Source organism: Hypomesus nipponensis, chromosome 6, assembly GCF_054491055.1.
Source record: "Hypomesus nipponensis isolate SF chromosome 6, ASM5449105v1, whole genome shotgun sequence".
NCBI lineage: Eukaryota > Metazoa > Chordata > Actinopteri > Osmeriformes > Osmeridae > Hypomesus > Hypomesus nipponensis.
Genome location: NC_140366.1, coordinates 5,377,578 through 5,398,506, shown reverse-complemented (window position 1 = coordinate 5,398,506; position 20,929 = coordinate 5,377,578). Strand labels below are relative to the sequence as shown.

At 51.2% G+C, this 20,929-nt stretch overlaps 1 protein-coding gene across 3 annotated transcripts in view; it reads left to right on the top strand.

The window, feature by feature from the left end:
• The window catches only part of adgrg6 (adhesion G protein-coupled receptor G6), a 47,195-nt gene extending 26,983 nt beyond the window's left edge, over positions 1 to 20,212 (top strand). Inside the window, exons 6-25 of one of the 3 annotated variants that reach the window (XM_084700624.1) lie at positions 5,400 to 5,488; positions 5,599 to 5,651; positions 5,806 to 5,841; positions 5,971 to 6,119; positions 6,304 to 6,415; positions 6,784 to 6,872; positions 7,580 to 7,781; positions 8,007 to 8,172; positions 9,956 to 10,093; positions 10,357 to 10,473; positions 12,212 to 12,257; positions 12,376 to 12,482; positions 12,571 to 12,698; positions 15,266 to 15,534; positions 15,864 to 15,966; positions 16,520 to 16,803; positions 17,042 to 17,143; positions 17,474 to 17,629; positions 17,753 to 17,790; positions 19,853 to 19,967. In XM_084700624.1, the coding sequence (XP_084556750.1) occupies positions 5,400 to 5,488; positions 5,599 to 5,651; positions 5,806 to 5,841; positions 5,971 to 6,119; positions 6,304 to 6,415; positions 6,784 to 6,872; positions 7,580 to 7,781; positions 8,007 to 8,172; positions 9,956 to 10,093; positions 10,357 to 10,473; positions 12,212 to 12,257; positions 12,376 to 12,482; positions 12,571 to 12,698; positions 15,266 to 15,534; positions 15,864 to 15,966; positions 16,520 to 16,803; positions 17,042 to 17,143; positions 17,474 to 17,629; positions 17,753 to 17,769 (2,363 nt within the window). In that variant the 3' untranslated portion in view covers positions 17,770 to 17,790; positions 19,853 to 19,967. Of the gene's footprint in view, positions 1 to 5,399; positions 5,489 to 5,598; positions 5,652 to 5,805; positions 5,842 to 5,970; positions 6,120 to 6,303; positions 6,416 to 6,783; positions 6,873 to 7,579; positions 7,782 to 8,006; positions 8,173 to 9,955; positions 10,094 to 10,356; positions 10,474 to 12,211; positions 12,258 to 12,375; positions 12,483 to 12,570; positions 12,699 to 15,265; positions 15,535 to 15,863; positions 15,967 to 16,519; positions 16,804 to 17,041; positions 17,144 to 17,473; positions 17,630 to 17,752 lie in introns of all 3 variants that reach the window. The other 2 variants (XM_084700622.1, XM_084700623.1) reach the window with 2 other exon arrangements.
• Positions 20,213 to 20,929: the final 717 nt, after the last annotated feature.

Below are 20,929 nucleotides of genomic sequence, written 5' to 3'. Positions count from 1 at the left end.
TCGGCCCACCTCAACCGTTACTCCCTCCCCCCCTTCCACCACTACCACCACCACCACCAACCTAGTTTCCTGGCCTGCTCCCCTGGACCAGCTCCCCGGGGCTCCCCTTCACTCAAACCCCCCTCCTTCCCCAGTCCATCGCGGCCCCCGCAGTGCTAAGATATCCCTGGGGCCTCCTGCCCCTCTTCTGGCCCGTTCCACCCCTCGCCCCAGGCCCCCTCGCCCGGTCCTCGCTGGCCCCCGCAGCTCCAAGACCTCCCTGGGGTTCATCTCCACTCCTCTGGTGTGGCCGAGCAGGAAGAGACCCATAGAGAGTCTGCAGGCCACCAGAGCCCCACCCCGGCCCCTCCTCCACCTCACCAAGCCGCCGGCCTCCCACGCGCCCGGACGCGCACCCACCGCCGCCCGGCCCCGACCAGCCGCACGGCCGTACACCTATACCCCCGCGCACGCCTCCGCCAGACCCGCGGTGACCGCCTCCCCGACGGCGATGTCGTCGTCTTCCCTGAGACCGGGCGCCGCATCCGAGGTCTCGGGCGGTCCCCAGGGGCCGTTCCCGTGGCAACCGATGGACGAGCAGGATGCGGACGCGTCTCCCCCGGCGGCGCCGGCGGGCGCGCCCGGGGGGCCGCTGAGCAACCGCAAAAACAAGCCCGCGGCGCCGCAGTGGGCGCTACTGGGCACGAGCCGTGGCAACGTGACGGGGAACTGGAGCGAGGCTGTGGAGGAGTACGGGTCCGGATCAGAAACGGACTTCCTCTACGAGCGGGTTGACCTCTCCGAGGCAGACCCCTTCACTCTCTACGAGTTTGACTCTGCCTATTTGTTGGAGGACCCGCCGGTGACCCCTCCCACACCTCCAAGCCCCATCCCCACGCTGCCCAGTAGCGGCACGGAAAGCCCTTTCGTTGGACCTGATGGAGATGGGGCAGCTCGAAACAACCCATCGGAGATGATTCTGCTTGGGGATGCGGTGGCAGAGGCTGGGCGACAGGAGGTGACGACACAAGGGTCGGAGAGACAGACACGTAATAACTCAGCACTGATCCCTGAGGCTCGGGAGTGGACAGATGTTCAAACCGAGTGCACCCCGCCAAGCATCTCTAGTAGACCGACACTAAAGAAGAGCGCTTTATTAAATATGACCCAGCAGGCCTCCTCTCTCTCGCCATCCCTCCCCGGGGAGAGCTTTACTCCCACACAGTTTACAATAACCGAGAAGGGACAGATGGCCGCGGACGGAACCTTGACAGACCACGTCAGCACACTCGCAGACGACTCACCCAGCCCCACACGCACACACACACTCGGCATCACTCACACTCCATTTCAGCCATTTCACCGAGCCCCTACACCTGTCATATCCGTGCAGCCCTTATCTTTGCCACAACCTCTCGATGGCACATCCAAAATCCACACCCCCCCTTCCTCCGACTCCGGCGCCACTCTGGCCGCTCCTCTCCCGGGTTCCTTCCCCGCCCAGCTCCTCCCCCCCTCCCAGATCCTGATATCAGAGCTCGTTGAAGCGAGTCAAAGCCTCAGGAATTCCAGTCACGTTCTGTCTTCAACCACCGAGCTGCTTTCTGTCACCAGCTACAGTGGTTCTTCACAGCTTCCGGCACATTCCCTCCTCTCCTCTGCCTCCCCCCTCTCCCCCCAGCCTGTCTTTCTTCTCCAGTCATTTAAAGAGGTTCAAAGTGATTCGGTGTTGTCGGGGGCTGCTCTCCCCCCTACCTCGTTGCTGACACTCTTCCACAACCCCCTCACAGAATCTCCGACACCTGTCCTTACAGTCAAACTCAATGAAGGCGCACACATCAATGCAGACACACAACTCAATGGAGACACACAACTCAGTGAAAACCCAGACATCAATGACAACACACGACTCATTGAAGGCACACACGTCAATGAGGACACAGAACTCGGTGAAGACGCACAACTCAGTGAACACACAGGCATCGTTTCAACCCAACGCCTCAATCCAAGTTTTGAGAGTCGACCCGATATAGGTGATCTCGCCCTATCTCAGGAGACAGAGACGGCTTTCCCGAACGTCGATCTGGTCGCACCTACCCCAAGTCTGGCGGCGTTTGACCCGGGTAGCCAGAGAGAGTCGGTAACCCAAAGCTCTGCTTCTGCCACAGCCTCTGTCCCAGTTCAAGGGCCCCAGTATGGATCGACGCAACCAGAGGCTGCGCAAACCCATGCCCGGGGACATCCATCACTGGATAACTCTCCTCTGTGGGAGCAGGCAGGTGGGTCACGCACCCGTCATCTGTCCGTCGTCGATGCATCGGACCAGCTGCAGCCCTCCCTCCCACCCCCCTCCACCTCTCCACGCTCGCCAGCTCCGAGAACCGACCAAACGATCCAGGAGCAGACGGACGGACCGCGCCCGTCGGCTCCGGCCTCCCTCGGCTCCGGCCCGCCGTCGCGCTCCGCCTCGCGCCCGCGGCCTCCGGTCGCCATGGCGACCGCGCGGCGGGGAACAGATGGGACGGAGGGGCTCTCGGCGAGACGGGAAGTGGACGCGAGGCCGTCGAGCACCACTCCCCCCCACTCGCCGGCGTCTGAGGGGGTTCTCTCTGGCCTGTTGACGCTGAGAGTGACATCTGGAGGCTGGGGCTCTCACTCCGACGCCAGGCGCACTCACAGCCACGGCCCACACGCACACCCCGAGACTGAACACACACAGGCTGACCGGCGACACACACACGCCGGGCTGGGACAGCCGAGCACTGGGACAGACGACACACACCCCGGGAGCTTTCACACGAACACGGCGAGTGCCCTCGATGGCACCGTTGACGCTAACGAGGACGGACGACTTGTGTACTCGCTGCCCGCGCTCTCCCTCGCAGTGCCGCTCTCTGTGCCAACCTTGGTGCCAAGCTTGCGCAGCAGCACGCCGTCACAACACAGCTCGCGTGCGGCTTTCGCCCATCGCTCGGACCGGGGACACGCACTCGCCGGACCCACAGCTTCTGGGTCTCACACGGACACACGCGCTCCTCTCACACACACGCGCGCTCCTCTCACACACACGCGTGCTCCGCAGACACACACGCTCAGTCATCGGAGCGAGACAATGCCTCCAGTGTGGCGCCCCATGGGGACTCGTGGCACAGGCCAGATCGCGCCCAGCGAGACGCCTCCCCTCGCCCCACCGACCACCGACCCCGCCCCTTTGCAGTCGACCGGGGTGACATCATTGGCTGAGTTGCCCGACGGGGCGGAGCATAAGCCTGGCGCCTCCCCACCCACTCGGCCCTCCGCTGCATTCCTCTCATCCTCCGCAGCCCTGGTCGGCCAGGCTGAGGACATGCGACCTCTAGGCGTGGATTCTGATTGGCCAATCTGGTCTGAGGGATCCAGAGAGAGCCTATTGGCAGAGGGCATGTCTTCTGAGATCCAGCCCACCACTGGCCTGAATGTGCAGCCTAGTTTAGGACCGAGGAGACCCCTCCGACCTCCCCAGAACCGGTCCACCAACACTGTCCCTGGGTCAGCCAACATCCAGCCCCCTGCAGCACTTCATATCCAGCCTTCCAGTGTAACCTTCATGCAAGCTCATCTGATCAGCCCCACTGCCCCTCTCTCCCTGGGCATCTTCACGCTGCTCGATCCGTCCACTCTTACTACTGCTACTCTGGGTGATGATCTGAGGCACACACACCCTACCTCAGCCTCACACACCCACACCACTGTTGCTGCAGAGTCACAGCTCAGGCCTGGCCTGGAACTCCACCCTGCCACCCCTACCATCAGACCGACCCCGCAACTCCAGCCTGTCACCCCCTCCCCCAGCCCTGCTGAGGAACTCCACCCAGCCTCTTCCTCCCCCAACCTGCCTGTACATCCCCACCCAGCCAGCCCCTCCCCCGGCCCGGTCCCGGAACTCCACCCTGCCATCTCCTCCCCCAGCCTGCCCCCACACCCCTACTCTGCCAGCCCCGGCCTGGCCCCAGACCCAGCCGTCCTGTCCCCACACCCTCCGATGGCCCCCACACACTTGCCAGAGGCTGGCTCCGGAACAGCGAGGCCCCCCGCTGAGAAGAACCCCACTGGAGACACCCAGGAGCCTGCAGACCCATCCCCCGGCACCTCCACCTCCCCCTCCCCGACGCCCTGGTCCAGCCGCAGTGCGAGCCTCGGGGACGGCAACAGGACTGACCCCGCCCCCCCCGCTGACAGGGACACTCACTCCTCCCCCACACCACTGCCACAGCAGTATTTTGTCCCCTTTGAGACCCCCTCCACTCGAACCACTAAGCCTAAAGGGCTTGGTGCTCAGCAGGGTTCAAAGCCCCCCATCACCACTCCCCGGATGGCAGCGGGCATCCACAGACCCGCCCCGTGCCAATGTAAAGCTCGCTTTCATATTTCATGTCTGTGTGGACTGTGGACCGGGAACAGTATGTTTATTAACCACCTAGACGTAGATGTAGACAGAACGGATGAATAGTTGTAGTTCCACTAGTGATTAGTCTCTCCTGTGGCTGGATGATTTCTTGGCTTTGAATCCTGGGAGATGTAGTTTTTTCCGGGCCCGGATCGAAACGAGGCGGAAAGAGTTGGACGCGGAGGTAGCCGTGGAGATTGGGGATTGTGATTTGGGATGTGGTTGTTGGTAGCACACTAACATGGATTGTAGTTGCACCAATCACAGAGCGTTAGTCTGGCCTCGGCCTTGCTGATTGGTTGGGCGCAGCCTCGTCTGTCTGTCTTTTCTCACTTCTGTCCTGTTTCCTGGGAGACTTCTGACACTGGTGTCATCTGACAGCCAACATCCCAAGCTGTCCCTCCATCTTATCAGGTTCCTGCTTCGCAAACAAACATCCTCAAATCTACAGAGCTTGCTTTCTGTAGTTCTCTTTGAGAACTTAGGAAAAATCCTGTGAAGATGTTGTGGCTTTGTTCTGAAGTCTCCCAGGAGTGGACTTGAACTAGTCTAGATTGGTCTGGAATATGCCATAGTTTAGATCAAACTAACACAGTAGTTTGGGGAGCACCTAGTGGTAACTGGGGTGCATTGCAGCAGAGCGTCACCGTACACAAACATTCTCAGGCCAGGAAACCCCAAACTGGCAGTAACTACCTGTCCTGCTGAAAACACATTTATGGAACCACTGGATACAGAAATAGGATTGGACATTGCTTCATTTAAATTCCTGCCCTATACACTTAAATACATTCTTATTTTGGTTCCAGATTGCGTACACATAACAGCATTGACAATATCTCAGGCAAAGGCCCATATGACACCAAAACCGTCTTAACAATCTGAACACACACTTACACACCCGTAACCTGCTCTGCTGCACAGAAAACTCTTATGTGATCAGTTTGAAATGATCAAATATCAATGGTGGTGTGTCTCTTTCACTCCTGCACAGAGGGCCTCTTCTACAGAATGTCCTTCACGGTCAGCGACAGGGAGGCCTCACGAACCGAGGTGGAGATTGAGAAGACCGTGTCGCAGTGGGTCAGTGTTCTCCTCCTGCTCCTTCCGTCCGCTCAAAGCCACGGCCGACCGGCCAGCACGCTGACCGGACTGGTGATGTTTTATTTTTCTCTCTCACCCTTTCTCCTCAGCTGAACCAGACCTTCCAGAACTGGACCCACGCTGTCTATGTGGACTATGTTAGGTGAGTGGGAAGGGAGGAGCGTACCCTGGAGATTTGTGTTGTTTGTGTGCCTCTCCAGTCTCTGAGCTGTGGGATCCCTAACTGTGTCTTCTGGTCTCCTCTCCTCTCTTTTCCTCTCTTTTCTCTTCTCCTCTCCTCTCCTCCTCTCCTCTAGTGTCTATCCTTCTGGAACGGAGAGAAGCGTTCAGAGGTAAACCTTCCATCGCCGTGTACGACAATCACGTCATGTTCACAGGGTTAAGTCAATCCTACCCCCTGCAAGTCCGAGAAAACAACGAGAAAGATGTTCATCGTTTGTTCCCCCCTCCTCTCTTGTTAGTTACTCCTGCAACGCGTTGCTGGTGTACATCACCAGGTCTGATTCCGTCCTCACCCCGGGGGAGGCTGCCATCTCTGCACAGCTGCAGGCCGGCGCCCCCAGCATGGGCGCTGGCCTGGTGGTCTCCACCGTCGCGGTACAGTCTGTCGGTAGGCGGTCGTACACACACACAGACTCACACACACAGACTGACACTCACAGACTCACACAAACAGAAAACACACACACACACTCAGACAACCAGAAACACACACATGCACAAACACCATTGTAAGAACACACACACAAAACGCAAGTGTATCCGTAGTCTAAGAGGTACCCCTACCACTTCAGATAACTGTCCTGTGGAGACCCCCCTCCACTATCTCTGGCCAGAGAGCAGACCCACCGTGACTCAGTATGTACCCTGCTTCCCCAACAAAGACCAGAACGCCTCAAGAACCTGGTGAGTCGCGCACACTAATCGAGACCGTATCCGCTTTGACCTGACTGAGATCCTGAAAGGATGTCATTTCAATGTGTTTTTATCACTCTATCTGACTGCAATGGATGATGAAATCTTCGAAACGAATGACCTGACTGAGATAGATGGAGTACATGCCCAGACGCCCAGAGACGAGCAGATACTCACAGATGCCTATCACCCACAAGCAGCTCAGAGTTTTCATTACAGACACAAGAGACTGTGTTTGTTCTCCGCAGAAAAGAAGCCGAATTCCTGCTTCCCTCTCAGTCAGCTCTGTGACTCATCAGTCTCTGCTTGATTGCGGTCACAATTTCACGTCACAGTGACATATTTCTGTGTGCCCTCAGCGTGATCAGCCCACAGAATTACACAGCTTACTGGGACGCCCCAGACCTCAGGAACTGCACCGACATCGATACCATTGAGGTGTCAGCAGGTAAGGCTAAGGGCCATTGCACTCTGAGTCCGAAATTTGTATCCGAAATGTTCGCACGCAAAAAAATAAATACGACCTTGCGTTATGTCAATCGCGCTTACACACTGCCTCCGAAACTTTCGTTCGTCCAAAAAAAGTTTGGATCAGGTTCGATTTTCTGCGTTTTCGCATCCATAGCCAGCATTTCGATAGGTTTTTGGGAAATTCAGAGCCACCGAATGTTGAGGCTGACGATTACGAAAAAACGCATAGGAAGATTTCGCACTCAGGGCCTCATTTACCAACAGGATTGCGCACATTTCAGGCGTAAAACAGCGATTTCTCCGATCTTTTAACGGCGCGCTAATTAACACTAAAGGGCGGAGTAAGTCGCTGATTGCCCGACGAGGATCTGGTTTGATAAATACCACGCGAAATGCGGAAATACTCTGCACTATTTGTGGTTGGGCAAAGGCGCAGATTAAGCTGCGGTCGCAATGTTAGTAAATGAGGCCCTGAGTGTGCAAGGGCCTTAACAGCACCCCACTTACCTACCTACCACACACACACACAAACACACACTTAAAAGTCCTCTTTTAAAATGGTATTTTCTTCAAACATTTCTAAATCCAAGACAAAGTTTATATAAAAGTCGCTAAAACTGGCACTTCCTGTCTCTTAAAGAGAAGACGCGTTTCATAATCAGCCTCTGTCTCCCTCCCCGTCAGAGAATGCTGCGGAGGTGGCCGTTCAGCTTGCCGACATCACCAACAACGAGCTGTCCAATGACGAGGTGTCTAAGGTGGTCACCAAGGTGCAGGAGCTGGTGGGCGTGGCAAAGATCAATGCTACCTTGGCCACCACCGTGGTCACCATCATCTCCAACGTCATGACCAGCTCAAACACCGCTCTGGCCGCTGCCTCCGAGAGGTAGGACGCGGCTCTGCTTCCTTCTTTCCCTTTCTCTCTTTCCCCCTTCTCCCCCTTTGTCTTCTTCACAGTTTTTTTCTTCCTCTCTCTCCTCCTTTCCTCTCTTCTCCTCTCCTCTCTCCTCTTCTCTCCTCCTCTCCTTCCTTTCTTCTGCTCCTCAACCCCTACCTCCTTGTTCCTCCTCTCCTCCCCTTTGTTTATAGTAGCCCTCCCTCTCTCCCCTAGGACTCTGAAGACAGTGGATGAGCTGATGCAGAAGATAGAGTTTGAGGGCGCTTCGGTGACGATCACGTCGAAAAACCTGGCCGTGGGCATCTCAGCCCTCAACGCCAGCCAGTTCAATGGGACGTTCTTCAGTGCCTTCATAACCCCGAACACCACTGACCCACAGGTACAACGCACCCACACATTGACACAGCTGTCCATGCTAGCATTCCTTTCCTCAGTTGCGCCATCCATCCACGTGTGGATGATCGCTGTTCTGGATGGAGTGGATCAGGCTTTCTCACCCCATGCAGTCCTCAGCCCTGCATGTTTGAGATGTTTACCTCTTCCAACACACCTGATTAAAAAAGGATCTTACCAGGCTTCTGCTGAGCTGGGTAACCCATTCATTTGAATCTGGTGTATGGGAGCAGGGAATGATCTGGAACTTGCAGTGCAGGGGGTCCCTGAAGACGAGGGTTGAGAAAGGCTGTAGTCGATGCTTGCTGTAGATCATCATTCTGTCTACCACGATTTATGGATTTTTGGTAGAACCACCTCATCTGGTGGGGTACAGAGATGCGGTTGCTCAAAATTCAATTCTCCACAGATGTGGCTTCCATGTTCCACTGTGAGCCCCGAATATGACTCATCTGACACTTCTTCAAGTTTTCCCTTTTTCCTGGCGGGCTAGGGTGGAAAGGAAGGCAGCAGTTGAGGAGAGGCGGAAAGGTAGACCTGGAGTAGAGGATACGGGGGCAGATAGAGGAGAGGAGATGAAGAGGCTAGCTGAAGATAAAGGAAAGAAGAGGGCTTGATTAGCATGAAGGAAAAGCAGAATAGAGCAGAGGAGGATAGCTGGTGCTGGGTTATCAACGGTGGTTAGCTGAAGATGAATGAGAGGAGAGGAGATGAACTGGGTTACTAGGAGAGGAGAGGAGAAGAGGAGGCAAGCTGTAGCTGGAAGAGGTGACTCAGAGAACGTTTTCTCTCAAAGACATGCCGTATATTGGTACAAGCCTCCCTCAGTCTCTCGTTATTTTCTCAACCGTCAACACATCCAAGCACATGCAGGCGACTTCAGGACCTGCCCGTGACCACAGACTCTTGTCCCGAGTCCACACACTCGCAGTTGCGTAAGAGACGGCAAACTGACAAAACTCGTGACCGTCGTGGAAAAAAAGTAAGGCGTGCTCATTTCTCCCGAACATTCGTCAAGGTAAAACGACCTTTTCTCATCTGTCTTTGGCTGACACGCGTGAGTCGTTCTCGTGTGCCTCTCTCTCACCATGCCCCCTGGTGCGGAACAGGGATGTGCCAACATTCTGCCAACCTGGCTTTAATCACAGCTAATGACAGATCCTTTCTCATGGACATAATGTGTCATGGCAGCAGGGGGTCCTGTGCCGGGCAAGGCCCCCCTGGAGGGCTACTTGGTGGCGCTTGTGTGTCCTCCAGATGGCATGGTTCAGTACCAGGGGACCACAGGGGAATACTGGGCATGTGACAGGGCCATCAGAAGTACTTGATACAAGAGTCGATAGTGCTTTATGATGTCAAGCCAGTATATTTGGATCGTCTTCAAGGGATAACTGAAAATTTAATTTGGGGAAGTTTGAGAAATCTCAAATATTAAAGCAGTCGGGGGAAAACACAGCACCCATTTCTGGCATAAGAATATTTTTTTTCCCAGCTGTGCTAAGCTAAGGCTGTATTAACTCTCCAGGTTGACCAGAGTGGGTTGACTTAGACAGCTGCAAGCCAGAGAGAATCACACCTCGCTTGAGACTTTAATAACGGGACCATTATTACGTATTTTCTCTTCAGTGTGTAAACATGATCCCAAAATTCGCCTTTTTACGAAACCAAAGGCAGAATCCCCTTGCTCCTGAAGCACTATGGAGAAGAGTGTGGCTTCAAGTCCCCCAGCCCCCCTTTGACTCTCCTCTCTCTCTTCTCTCTCTGTCCAGATCGACTTTGAGTCCGAGCAACTCAATCCTTTGGCTCAGGTCATCCTCCCTGCCACCCTGCTCAACAACCTGACCCTGACGGATTCAGACATCTCCAGAATCAACTTCATGTTCTTCAGCAAGATTGGCCTGTTCCAGGTGGGTTGAAGTTTAGGTTGTTCCTTGTCAAGCCTTCTCAACATTTTCTTCAAACTTAACACATTCTCAATGCACAGCTTCATGATGTGGGTTATTCAGCAAGGATTCTCTAACCATACCCGATCTGGAGCTACCAAATGTTTTTTGCCAATCTGTATGACTGCTCCACCATGGCTTGTTAAGAAAGCCTATCATTTCAAGCTGGGACTTGTTCCTGTCCCCAAGAGTGTTTTTAAACACGCCATTTTGTTTTCCCTCATCAGAACGAGCGGGATAGTCTGTCTCTCAACAGCTACGTGGTCGCCAGCAGTGTGGGCAACTACACTATTCGAAATCTGAAGGACCCTGTGAAGATTGAGATTGTCCACCTCAACTACCAGGTAATGCACTGGCCTGGTCTATCACCTGAACAACCAGGTAATGCACTGGCCTAGTCTATCACCTGAACAACCAGGTAATGCACTGGCCTGGTCTATCATCTGAACAACCAGGTAATGCACTGGCCTGGTCTATCACCTGAACAACCAGGTAATGCACTGGCCTGGTCTATCACCTGAACAACCAGGTAATGCACTGGCCTGGTCTATCACCTGAACAACCAGGTAATGCACTGGCCTGGTCTGTCACCTGAACAACCAGGTAATGCACTGGCCTGGTCTATCACCTGAACAACCAGGTTCTGTTCTGGCCTGAGGCCTGTTCCATAAAGCGAGTTTACCGAATACTCAACGTAGTTCGAACTCAGTTACTATGGCAATTCATGCTTAGAAACTAGCCTGGTCCGTGGCAGACTAACTGTCAGGCTTAGCCCATGTTGTTGTTTAACCAGACGTTCTTCTAACACGTGACCCAACGGGAAAACGATGATTTACCACGGACATTCTCATTTTCTCATTCTCCCTCAGTTCAATATGTAGGCTACATTTATAGAAAAACAACTTACAATACATAGGCTACAACATTTAGCCCAATGCATTAAACAATAACACATAGCCTACGTTAAACCTATGGCTATAAGGTAGTTTGTGATTTCAAATGTTTAGGCATCAGGCATATAGACCTATATTTCAATCTAAATTATCCCAGTATAATTATCATAGCTACATAATTGACATAACAGTAGCTTGCAATTGCAAAACAATTCTAAATCCATGCATCTATCCTTCATTTTCCTGACACAAAAACCATAATGGATACTGGATAATGTATTGATTAATAGTAGGCTATGTATAAAACAATTTCAAAAAAGGCCATTTAATTTAATGTGTTTAGACGGTATCTGTTTTTGTAATCGATGAAGTGAAGGTCTATAAAAAGAACCTCGACCTACGTAGCCTGTCGTTCACGTCAATCATGGCGTGATTGAGCGGATGAGGGAGCTGCTTAAAGGGACCGTTCCTTCTGGAAGAAGTCACGTGGCCGTGTGCATAACTTTTTGCCGCGGTGGATCGATATAATCCATGTTCTGCCTCTCGGCTGCTTAAGAATAGGGTGCAATTAGCCTGACTACTTAAATCTGACTTGAATTAGTAGGATTGCATGAGCTGAAATGGGCCTTAATGGAACCGCCTTAGCCCCGCTTGACTTGTTAAACTAACCAAGTCAAGTTTGGGACTTTAAGTCCAGCTTTTTTGAGCAGCCTTTATGGAACAGGCTTCTGGTCTATCACCGTCTACATAACAGGATCTCTTTGTGGAATATGTACACTTCTGATGGAAAGATGGAGAAACACAGCTGTAGAACATTTACAGTATCCCAGCAATCCCATCTGTATCTCAGAAACATCTTTTAGTGTGTACACACCTGACTATATATGTAGTGCACACTCTTTCATGGATAGCACACCACAGCACAAGTTTGACAGTTATTCCACATGCCACACACAGTTCACCTCTGCTTGAAAATCCTCTCATCTCTCCTGCTTTGTTTTGTGTCAACATCAATTGCTGTCCATGCCCAAAGAGAGAAATCTTCTGTTTGTCTTGACTTAGCTGGGGAGCTAATTGCATTTTAAAGACAAGTGGCTGTTTGGACTAAATAGACACAGACTAAGTGCTACAGGGTTTTTCTGCCTCTGAATTTAGAAATTGATAGATTGTGTGTGTGTGTGCCTTTCAGCATTCCCCAAATCCTGTTTGCGTGTTTTGGGATTTCACCATGAAAGGTGAGTTTTATCGTTTCAAGCCTCGTTGTCTCTATATTTTACGATGAAACAGCCAATGGTAGTTTGATGGTTATGCTTGTACCATCACGTGTGAGATGTTCCTGTGTGTTCCCACTAGATGGCGCCGGGGCCTGGAACAGTGAGGGGTGCCGCGTCGGTCCTGACTCCAATGGCAACAAGACCGTCTGCCTCTGTGACCACCTCACACACTTTGGTATCCTCATGGTAAGACCTACTCCTACTGCATGGAAACATCAGACCTCCAAAGATCGTTTTCCGTGGACTTAACACAAACGTATGTGGGCGTGTGTAGGATATCTCTGGAGCAGCTGCCCTCATAGACGAGAAGAACACCAAGATTCTGACCTTCATCACCTACATTGGCTGCGGCATCTCCGCCATCTTCTCTGCTGCCACGCTGCTCACGTATATCGCCTTCGAGTGAGTCTTCTGCCCCATGACTAGGAGAAACCCACAGATCTCCATAATGACCAGTAGAAACCCACAGATCTCCATAATGACCAGTAGAAACCCACAGATCTCCATAATGACCAGTAGAAACCAATAGATCTCCATAAGGACAAGTACAAAACCAATACATCTCCTCAATGACTAGTAGAAAGAGATAAGAACCAGTAGAAACCAATAGAACTCCTCAATGACGAGTAGAAACAGATAATGAACTGTAGAAACAGGTAGATTTCCATAATGACCAGTAGAAACCAATAGATCTCCATAATGACCAGTAGAAACTAATATATATCCATAATGACCAGTGAAAACAGACAATGACCAGTATAAACAAATATATCTCCATAATGACCAGTAGAAACAGATACATCTCCATTATGACCAGTGAAAACAGATATATCTCCATAATGAACACTAGAAACAGGTAGATACTGATTATGACCTGACAATCCCAATAAATCTTGCTAATGAACAGTTGAAACAGATCTGGGGCTGGAGTTCTCATCCAAACTCGGAAACGGTGCTTCAAACCTTTCCAACCATCTTACTTAATAACGTTCAGTCCATCGACAACAAAATGGATGAACTTAATGCTCGTGTCAAATTCCAACGGGACATCAGGAACTGCTGTGTACTGGTGTTCGTCGAGACTCTCTCCGGAGATGTCCGACACGGCGGTTACACCGTTGGGATTCAACATATACCGCCAGGACAGAACAGCTGATTCAGGGAAGTTTAGGGGCGGAGGTGTCTGTGTTATGGTTAACTGTCTTTGGGCTACGGATGTAGCGGTACTAGCATCCCATTGCTCCATGAGCTGCTAACTTTAAAAATCAGACCCTTCTATCTGCCTCAGGAATTCACTGCGGTCGTCACGAGTGCAGTCTACATCCCCCCCCCCAGGCAGATAAGGCCGCTGCTTTGGATGAACTGTATGGGATTATCAATGGACTGGAATATGTGCACCCAGAGGCAGCCTTGATTGTTGTTGGTGATTTCAACAGAGCCAACATGAAGAAAGTCCTGCCCGAGTACTATCAGCACATTGACTTCTTCACACGTGGAGACCAGATCCTTGACCATTGTTATACAGCATTCAAGGGCAGTTACAAACCCCTCCCCCGCCCTGCTTTTGGGAAGGCTGATCACACCTCCATTCTTCTCCTCCCCGCATATGAACAAAAGTTAAAACGGGTCAGACCGGTTGAGAGGTCAGTTCACCTATGGAGTGACGAGAGTGTGGCGACTCTCCAGGACTGCTTTGACACCACTGACTGGCTGATGTTCAGGGAGGCAGCAGATGGGGACATTAACGAATACTCAGACACTGTTTCCAGCTACATCCAACACTGCATAGGTGACGTTGTCCCCAAGAAGGTTGTCCGGTCTTTCCCCAATCAGAAGCCCCGGGTTGATGCCACCGTCCAGGCCAAGCTAAAAGCCCGCACTGTCTCCTTTAACTCTGGGGACCCTGATCAGTACAAGAAGGCCAGATACGACCTTCTGAAGGCCATCAAAGAAGCCAAATGGGCTTACAGGACCACGGTGGAGTCCAGCTACCATGGCTCTGACCCCAGGCGCATGTGGAGTGGACTTAAAGCCATTACTGACTACAAAGGGAGAGGCTCAGCCTGTCTGTACTCCCCACCTGCTTCAAGAGGACCACCATCGTCCCTGTGCCCAAGAACACCAAGGTCACCTGCATGAGCGACTATCGCCCGATAGCACTGACCTCCGTCATCATGAAGTGCTTCGAGCGGCTAGTCAAATCATTCATCTGCTCCTCACTGCCTCCCGCCCTGGACCCTATGCAGTTTACATTTACATGTATTCATTTAGCAGACGCTTTTATCCAAAGCGACGTCCAAGAGAGAGCTTTACAAAAGTGCATAGGTCACTGATCATAACAACGAGATATACCCCCAAATTTTGCGGGTAGCCAAAACATGAAGCACACATTGTGAAAAACCAAATAAGTGCCAAAGGGAAGAACCATAAGAGCATGTAGTTAAACAAGTTACAATTAAACAGCATGAACTTCAAAAAGTGCAAGAGGATCAGTCGGGGGGAACGACAGGTACAGCTGCGTGTCGTCAGCGTAGCAGTGGTAGTGGGAAGTCGTGGGAGGTGATGATTGGTCCAAGTGAGGTGGTGTACAGTTTGCATACCGGTCTAACAGGTCTACAGACGGTGCCATCGCCCTGACTATGCACACCGCTCTCTCCCACCTGGACAAGTATACTGTATTGAATATGGTATACTATTGTATATTAGGAGGTTTACTATATTTTTGCTTATCATAGATGTAATCTATGTTCTGTATACTTATATGTTATGTTATGCCAGGTTGTTTTGCGTTGTCTTGTCTTAAGAATTTCAGTACCCAGTCTGACCCTGTGCTGTTCTGTGCATCTGACAATAAAAGACTTGAACTTGAGATCTTCTTAACAACCAGCAGAAACACTATAACAGAACCTCCGGAGCTGCAACCGAACCCAGCGTTCACTCAGCTTTCCACCTCTTCCTCTCCTCAACAGGAAGTTACGTCGCGACTACCCCTCCAAGATCCTGATGAACCTCAGCACGTCCCTCCTCTTCCTCAACATGCTGTTCCTATTGGACGGCTGGCTGGCCTCCTTAAACATGCATGGGCTGTGCGTGGCCGTGGCCGTCTTCCTGCACTACTTCCTGTTGAGCTCGTTCACCTGGATGGGTCTGGAGTCCATCCACATGTACATTGCTCTGGTGAAGGTGTTCAACACCTACATACGCAGATACATCCTCAAGTTCTGCATCGTAGGATGGGGTAAGGGGCCTACCTCATTGGTCAATGGAAGGGGTGTAGACGGTCAGGTTCAGGAAGTAGAATGGACTACCACTAGTTGGGCCTACTTGTGCACTAAACCGGCAAATTCAAATAGTTGCTCTGCTAATGAGCACAAGACTTTAGAGCAGGTTGGTGGCATCAACAGACACATGTAAAACCCAGAACTGGTTCGTTAATCCTAACCGTTGACTTCTCCTAACCCTTGCTTCATTTCTTTGTCTGCCAAATCCGTAACGGAGATTAGACGTAGGTGCCCTCCTGCAGTAGCAGTAGATGACCAGTAGGGGTCTCCCCTGTGTGTGATGCAGGTCTGCCTGCAGCCATAGTGGCCATGGTGGTGGCGGTGGACAGGGCGTCGTACGGGAAGCAGGAGTACGGGCGCGGAGACACCGGACAGGGATCCTCAGAGTTGTGAGTCGTTTACGACGAGTCGTCTATCATCTGTTCAGCTATGCAGTCCTGTGACCGGTCATGGATTTGTAGAAGGCCACTGGTCCTCTCTGTTCTGTCTCCGCGCCAACGATCTGATCTAAAAACCATTTACTGATCCTCTCCTCTCTGTCTCTACCGACGATCTGATCTAGAAGCAATATAATGACCCTCTCCTGTCTGTCCCTGCCAGTATAATGATGAAGACCCAAAGGGGCAAATCTAGGTTCCCACTTTTGGGGGGAAATAAAAATAACAAAACTACGGGCTCCGGGGGCATGTTCCCCCAAAAGAAATTATTGAAAATATATTTTTAAATAGTGTCCTCCTATGGGATTTAGGAAGAGAAACTAACACATTTAGATTTTAAGATATGAAGAAAAAAATATATATGTAAATGTAACTTTGTATTTTTTTCAATACAAATCATTTTGGGGGGCTAAGGACACTTTTGGGGGGGGCTCCAGCCCCAAAATAGGGCTAGATACGCCCATGAAGACCCACCCATGTACCCTCTCCTCTGTGTCCATGCCAGCTGTTGGATCCAGAGCCCCGTGGTGTTCTACGTGACGTGCGTTGGCTACTTCTCGCTGGTCTTCCTGATGAACGTGGCCATGTTCATCGTGGTCATGATTCAGATCTGTGGCCGCAACGGCAAGCGCAGCAACCGGACGCTGCGGGAGGAGGTGCTGCGCAACCTGCGCAGCGTGGTCAGTCTCACCTTCCTGCTGGGCATGACCTGGGGCTTCGCCTTCTTCGCCTGGGGGCCCGTCAATCTGGCCTTCATGTACCTGTTCACCATCTTCAACTCCCTGCAAGGTAAGGCAGACGCGCGCACACTGTGTCTTTGCTGCGGTGTATGGTCCGGTGTATGGTCGTTTGGGATTCAGGCTCAGACCTCTGGCTCTCCTCAAAGCCGTCGTTTTCCACTAGAGGTCAGCGTGGGGCAGTGTCAGACCAAGATCGGAAAATAACTCAAGCTCGCCTTCTCTTCATCCCTTATTTCTCGATCCTCTCTGTGCCTCGCTCTCTCTTTCCCTCTCGCTCCGTTCTCCAGGTCTGTTCATCTTCGTGTTCCACTGTGCGCTGAAGGAGAATGTACAGAAGCAGTGGAGGAGATACTTATGCTGCGGACGCTTCAGACTGGCAGACAACTCAGGTGACAGACAGACAGACAGACAGACAGACAGACACACAGACACCCAGACACACAGACAGACAGACAGAGACAGACAGAGACAGACAGACAGACAGACAGACAGACAGACAGACAGATAGATAGATAGATAGATAGATAGATAGATAGATAGATAGATAGATAGATAGATAGATAGATAGAGAGGCATGCAGGCTCGTCAAGTGACAGATGGACGATGGATGGACTGACCGACAGATACGGGCTGACAGGCTAACAAAACAGCCGAGCAACAGTCAAGCAAAAGTAACTCTTCTATTTGTACGTGCGTGTTGGTGTTCTCCTCTTCTGCAGACTGGAGTAAGACAGCCACGAACAACACCAAGAAGGTGAGCTCAGACAACCTGGGCAAATCTCTGTCCTCCAGCTCTTTTGGATCCAGCACTGCCAACTGGACCTCCAAGGCCAAAGCTACACTCAACCCCTTCACGAAACGCAACAGCAACACAGGTACACAAAAACCACACTCACACACGCACACACACACACACCACCTGGTGTCAGAAGGTGAAGTGTGCTGTCGTATCGACCTATCTGATATGCTGTATGTGTATTTATGTTTGTGGTGTGTAGAGAGTTCCAACCAATAGCAGGAGGAGAGGCCAGTGGAGGTAAACTGCATCAGAGCCAATCAGAATGCATCACTGCGTGTGATATGTGTTATAATTGGCCCGTCACCCCTGTGAGGTCATACAAGTCTGGATTCAACCTAACTTCCGGTGAACATATCCATATCCATCTCAACCTAACTTGACTTGGCAAATCATTTGGACTATAAGGGAAATAACCATTTTACTGAGTGGAAATTAACATGTTAAGGATGACCCTTGGATGCCTGGTGGTGGGTTACAAACACCATGTTCTCACAGTAAGATTGAATCCAGTTTTATGTGACATTTTACGGCAAAATATTCTGCTCTGCCTCGGTCTCTCATTTTAACAATGTTCATAACAGATTTCCTTGACTATTAGAGAGAGTCCCAGTGTAAATAGAACACTGAAACGCGTATACGAGTTTGGTCGTTGACAGAGCTGGCCAAATGAGAGAGCTTGGTAGAGCAGCCACTTTGCCCGGTGTGGACATTGTCACTGCTCCTACCACACTAATCTTGCTGGCACCAGAAGTTTATTGCCTTTACTACTGCTTTAGCATCACTCTGGTAGCCTGGCACAGGCGCGCACACACACACACGATTGAAATTCACAGCTTGCAATTCTCCACTATTGTGTAGTCTGTGTGTGTGTCTGTGTTCTGTGTGTGTGTGTGTGCTCGTTCCTGGCCCACATCCTTCAATAGACACAGCCCCGTAAAGCATATCGAGTGGCACAAGCAGAGGATGGTGTGTGGTATGTGCTTCACGTTTGGAATCGGAGCGGTCTCGCTGCTAAAGCCTGACCCTAGACCTGCCTACACGTGAGGAATCCAAGTTTTCTTCTTCTTGAGTCTTGGATGTGAACTCTGAGAAACCTCCACCATGATGGATCGCACACCATCACTGGGCTCCTTGTTCTATCAATACCTCAGAAGTGCGATGGTCAGGGATAACTCCCGCCCTTTTTAGATGAGGTCACACCGCTACAAGGAGGGATTGCATATAGGCAGGTGTATCCTTTAGCTCCTGCTTTCAGATGTGGAGGCGAGTTATTCAGTGATGACCTCCAGTGATGTCTGTCTTACCAGTGCACTCATGGACCTTGGGGTGGTTTGATAGTGATGATACCTTTTGGTATGATTTGTTAGGAACCTCTTTAAGGCTAATGGGGACCCATGGAGAAAGGAATGAGTCATAGTCTTTGGTTAGACATGGGTTCAAAGCTCTGCTTAATATCTGTGAAAGGACTGTGAGTCACTGGTCTTCTGCAGGAAAGACGTACGGTATCTTGCCGAGTATAGAATGTTCTCTCAAGGAGACGAGCGAGGGGCAGTGTACCGTAGCTAGCTCTCTGCCCGGCACGGTCTATCACCTGGCTACAACCTCAACACCGAGGGTTTAGACGGAGAGGACTGAATGTAGGGATATCAGTTGAGCATACAAGGTCCTGAGTACTGCGTACCGTCTGAGGGTGTGTGAACTGGAGTGTGTGTATAGGAATGAGTTCCCAGCAGAATGTGCAGATGCATGCGAACACCCGCTGAGACAATATTGCCTTTTCGGTTTTAAACAGTAACATTGGTCCAAACATAACCTCACATATTTGCTGACCAAAGAAATGTAAACCAAAAGGGGTAGGCATAGGTGCAACGGCACACTTTGTACAAGCTTAACATGGTTACTGTTTAAAATGGATACCACACATTAAAGCCATTACTTGTGTGCACATGAATTATACATATCGTGTATATGATTCAATTTTCCCACTGGTCATCACTTTAAGTCCCTTATGTGTGTGCCTTGTAAGTTCAAGAGTTAAATTGAATGTTTAATGTATTTATTTGATTACCATTTTTACGATGTTGTTAGAGTATTGACGAAGTTGACTACAATTCTGGGTAACACCCAACTTCGTTGCATTACACACAACTGAAATCTCTCTAGTAACAAAACGGTTAACTTTGCAATGATGTCGTAACAATGACGAAACCAAATGATAACAACAGCAGTGTTACCACGCAAGTTTAACAAACGGTTATGTTTGCGTCTGTCTGTGTGTGTCTCTCTTCCTATGGGTCAGGTAAAGGCTACTCCAATCAGACAAGCCCTAAGTGCGTCTCCTCCTGCTCCTCCTCCTCAGAGGTGGAGCCTTCCTCCTCCTCCTCTTCCTCCTCCTCCATTTTGCCCGTGCACCAAGTCATCGACAAAGTCAAAGGTTACTGCTCCGTGCGCTCCGACAACTTCTACAAGAACATCATCCTGTCGGACAGCTTCAGCCACAGCACCAAGTTCTAGGCCCCGCCCCTGCCCCAGGAGAGCCTGGATCAGCCCGTAGGGTTGCCCGGGGCGACAGGGCATCGGGGGGGAAGTCATGGTTCCACTGTATAACGACGTCCTTTCCAGTCGGCCGATCTGTCAGAGAGACAGCGGCGGAGCAAAAGGGGGGTGGGGGGGGTGGGGGGGAGGGGGTGTATGGAAGGAGGCGAGAGAAGGGGTGTGTGGAGGGGGGGGGGGTTGTTTAGGTCTGTAGAGGGGAAACAAAATGGATGGCATTTTTACATACTGTGATTTCAACCTTAAACTGACTGTGTGCTTGCGCGTGTTGTGTACATGTTGATAGTGTGTCTAATATGCCTTCTCTAATGGCTTTGGCTGTGCCCTAGGGTTGGTCGAGCGCACGTCCGTCACATTGGCCTCTGTGGAGCCTCTCCGCGTGCACGCGAACATAAACGCTTCGTTCTCGCCTCTCCCCCGAGTGAGTGAGCTGCTGACCGACCGACCACTGCTCTGCTAGAAGTAGGCCAGGATATGGAGGCAAATACACAATGCAAAGGGTCAATGAGGAAAGAAAGGGCTTTCTTTTCAGCTGAGGCAGTGCACAGTAGATGTAGCACTGGCTTCGACACCTTTTTTGGGGGAGGTGAATCCAGTTTTTTGATATCGTTTTATTCGCTTCGAGGATGTTTCTTCAGCTTTGCACAGAGATCTTGCAGACATAAAAACACTCAATGTATCTCGATCCGCTTCTTATCGACGTCGAGAGTATATACACAGTGTACGTTTCTAAACCCGTCTTCTGAAGCTCTACTACTGAATTCCAGGCAGAAAGAGATGTGAAGGCTCCGTTCCACAATCCCCAATTAGGTCACCCAGACCA